The 2,574-nt window shown below is 45.1% G+C and overlaps 1 protein-coding gene across 1 annotated transcript in view; it reads right to left on the reverse strand.

Annotated features, from left to right (window-relative positions):
• Positions 1-450: 450 nt before the first annotated feature.
• MELK (maternal embryonic leucine zipper kinase) overlaps positions 451-2,574 on the reverse strand; it is a 22,973-nt gene continuing 20,849 nt past the window's right edge. Inside the window, exons 17-18 of the mRNA XM_014962557.1 lie at positions 2,377-2,480; positions 451-874 (exon numbers count right to left, since the gene is read on the reverse strand). Coding sequence (XP_014818043.1) covers positions 697-874; positions 2,377-2,480 — 282 coding nt within the window. The 3' untranslated portion in view covers positions 451-696. The remainder of the gene's footprint in view (positions 875-2,376; positions 2,481-2,574) is intronic.

The raw sequence follows: 2,574 nt of genomic DNA on the forward strand, positions 1-2,574 counted from the left end.
TCGTAGGCAGCCAGGGTTACAAATGGCTTCTCCACACACCACCAGTTCGAAGGTGCTCTGGTTCTTCACACGAGGTTCTGACGGTGGCTTAACACAAGAGTGTCAGTGAGCACACACGTACTTGGTTACAGATCACCGAGGCTTCGCAACGAGACACAGCGATGCTTTATGTGGGGCTGCTGCTTAAATCCCAGCCCTCTTGACTTCATTTATTGAAGACAGTCCCATTTTGTACGACACCGAGCGCACAGTGCAACTCCGGGAACCACAGCTGTGACTTAGTTAATGATCTCAATAAATCCTACTTAAGCAGAGACAAGAAGAGAATTATGCAAATGACTATTTCTGTACCACATGTATGGGGTAACTGAAGACATAACAAAATCAGCTTCAGCACACAAACACCCATGCTTTTTTTAACCCTCATATGTGAAAAACACACAAGAGGAGGAACAGTTTACAAAATTTTACTTCAGAAGAGTTGCAGTTGCACAACATTTATTACGAAGTCATGTAAACATAAAAAATACACATGTGCAAAGAGAAATGGTAAAAAAAAAAAGAGAAAGCTGTCAGATTTTTCAAACGCAGCTGTGAACGTGACTAAGAATTACCTTTCTGAACAGACTCTCCTGAAACACAATGATTAAAATCTCGGTACACAATTGCTGGTTCCTCAGGAGGGGCAGCAGCCCCTCAGAGCCCGCAGCTGGATAAAACCTCCTCCACCAGCCTCTTGTAGGCCCAGGCGTCACCCTTCAGCCGCTGCCGCCGCAGGCCCAGCAGCTCCGTCTTACTGAGCTGACACACCTCCAACTCAAACTTCAGGGACACCTCCCCAAACTCCGACCGCATTTGACATTTCAGGGTGTAACTGTAGCAAAAACAAAAAAGGAAAAACAGAATAATCATGGAAACACTTAATGTTTGTTTTGCAATAAGTTTTGAAGGAATAGAAACACTTTAAATAAATGATCCCATTGCTATAGAATAAAGCATCAGGAACAGCGTGGGGAGGAGGACTCGGGATGTGATCGTCCCCCTGTACTGGGAGCTGGTGAGGCCCCACCTCAAGGGCTGTGTCCAGTGTTGGACCCCTCACCACAAAAAAGGCATTGAGGGGCTGGAGGGGGTCCAGAAAAGGACAACGGAGCTGGTGAGGGGTCTGGAGCACAAATTTTATGAGGAGAGGCTGAGGGAGCTGGGGGTGTTCAGCCTGGAGAAAAGGAGGCTGAGGGGAGACCTTCTCGTTCTCTCCAACTCCCTGAAAGGAGGGTGTAGCCAGGGGGGGTCAGTCTCTGCTCCCAAGGAACAGGCCATGGGACAAGAGGAAATCACATCAAGTTGCCCCAGGGGAGGTTCAGATTGGATATTAGGAACAATTTCTTCACTGAAAGGGTTCCTAAGCCTTGGAATGGGCTGTCCAGGGAAGTGGTTGAGGCACCATCCCTGGAGGGATTCAAAAAATGTATTGACATAGAGCTTAGAGACATGGTTTAGTGATGGGTTTTATCAGTGTTAGGTTGATGGCTGGCCTCGATGACCTTCCAACCTAGACACTTCTATGATTTTATGAATATTGGGGAATAACCCAGAATTTAGTGAAGCAAGAGCTTCGAGTGCTTCAGTCTCAGAAAGGTACCCTAAGGCCCAAGTAACATCTGCCCCCAGCCACAGGAGCCCCTGCTGGCCACAGACCCCCAGGCACCTCCGTGGAGCTCAGCATCCTTCCTCCAGATTTTGAGCTTGGAAGGGCTGAAGTACACTCTTCACGTTCTACAGTGCCTACCATTTAAATAGTCAAGAACTTTAGAAAAACTCATATTCATAAATGAGCACATCTCTTTCATGCATTGGGAAATTAGGAAGCAGGCATTGAGCTTTGATCAGAACTACGGACCAAGCCTACTCTCAGTACTTTAGTTAGGAAATCCTACAAAATAAGGTGACACAAAGGTGTAGACTCTGTGCAGCTTTTAAAATATCCTGATCTCTTGTGTGTTTTTACTGCCAAGAATAGAGGGTTAGAGGTATATGCATTATCTCCCAAAATTGCCTGATTTGCTTATGTGACTGTACCCTAACAAACCTTTTGCACTGACAATTTCACAAGAGACAGATGAATTTCTATCAGCCTTTAAGAGAGACCTCACTGTTCCCACCTACCAGTCACCAGGCTCTATCAGAGCTCACTTCATGTTGTTTTGTGCTGAGGGGAGAAGTTTTATGGCAGACGTTCATTTCGTACACTGTCTATAAAGTCACTGCATTTTACAGAGTGAGGCTGAGAAGGTTTAAATACTTTGCTTTATCAAGGTTTGCAGTACTGACTATTTATGTAAGTACAAGCTGAAGTTCATCATGTTGGACACTTACCCCTTCTGAACGTATTCCACACGCTTCTTGGAAAGAACAGCCATTATTTCGTTCAACAGTTGGTCTGGGTTCAGCAGCTGAGTGGTGGTGACGTTATAGTGTGCCTAAAAGCAGTCAGCTCATTAAAATAAGAGTCAAGGGAGGGGGGAAAAAAAAAAAAAAAAAAAAAAATTTTTTCCCAAAAACAAAAAACACACA

Source organism: Calidris pugnax, unplaced genomic scaffold (genome assembly GCF_001431845.1).
Source record: "Calidris pugnax isolate Ruff unplaced genomic scaffold, ASM143184v1 scaffold499, whole genome shotgun sequence".
NCBI classification, from domain to species: domain Eukaryota; kingdom Metazoa; phylum Chordata; class Aves; order Charadriiformes; family Scolopacidae; genus Calidris; species Calidris pugnax.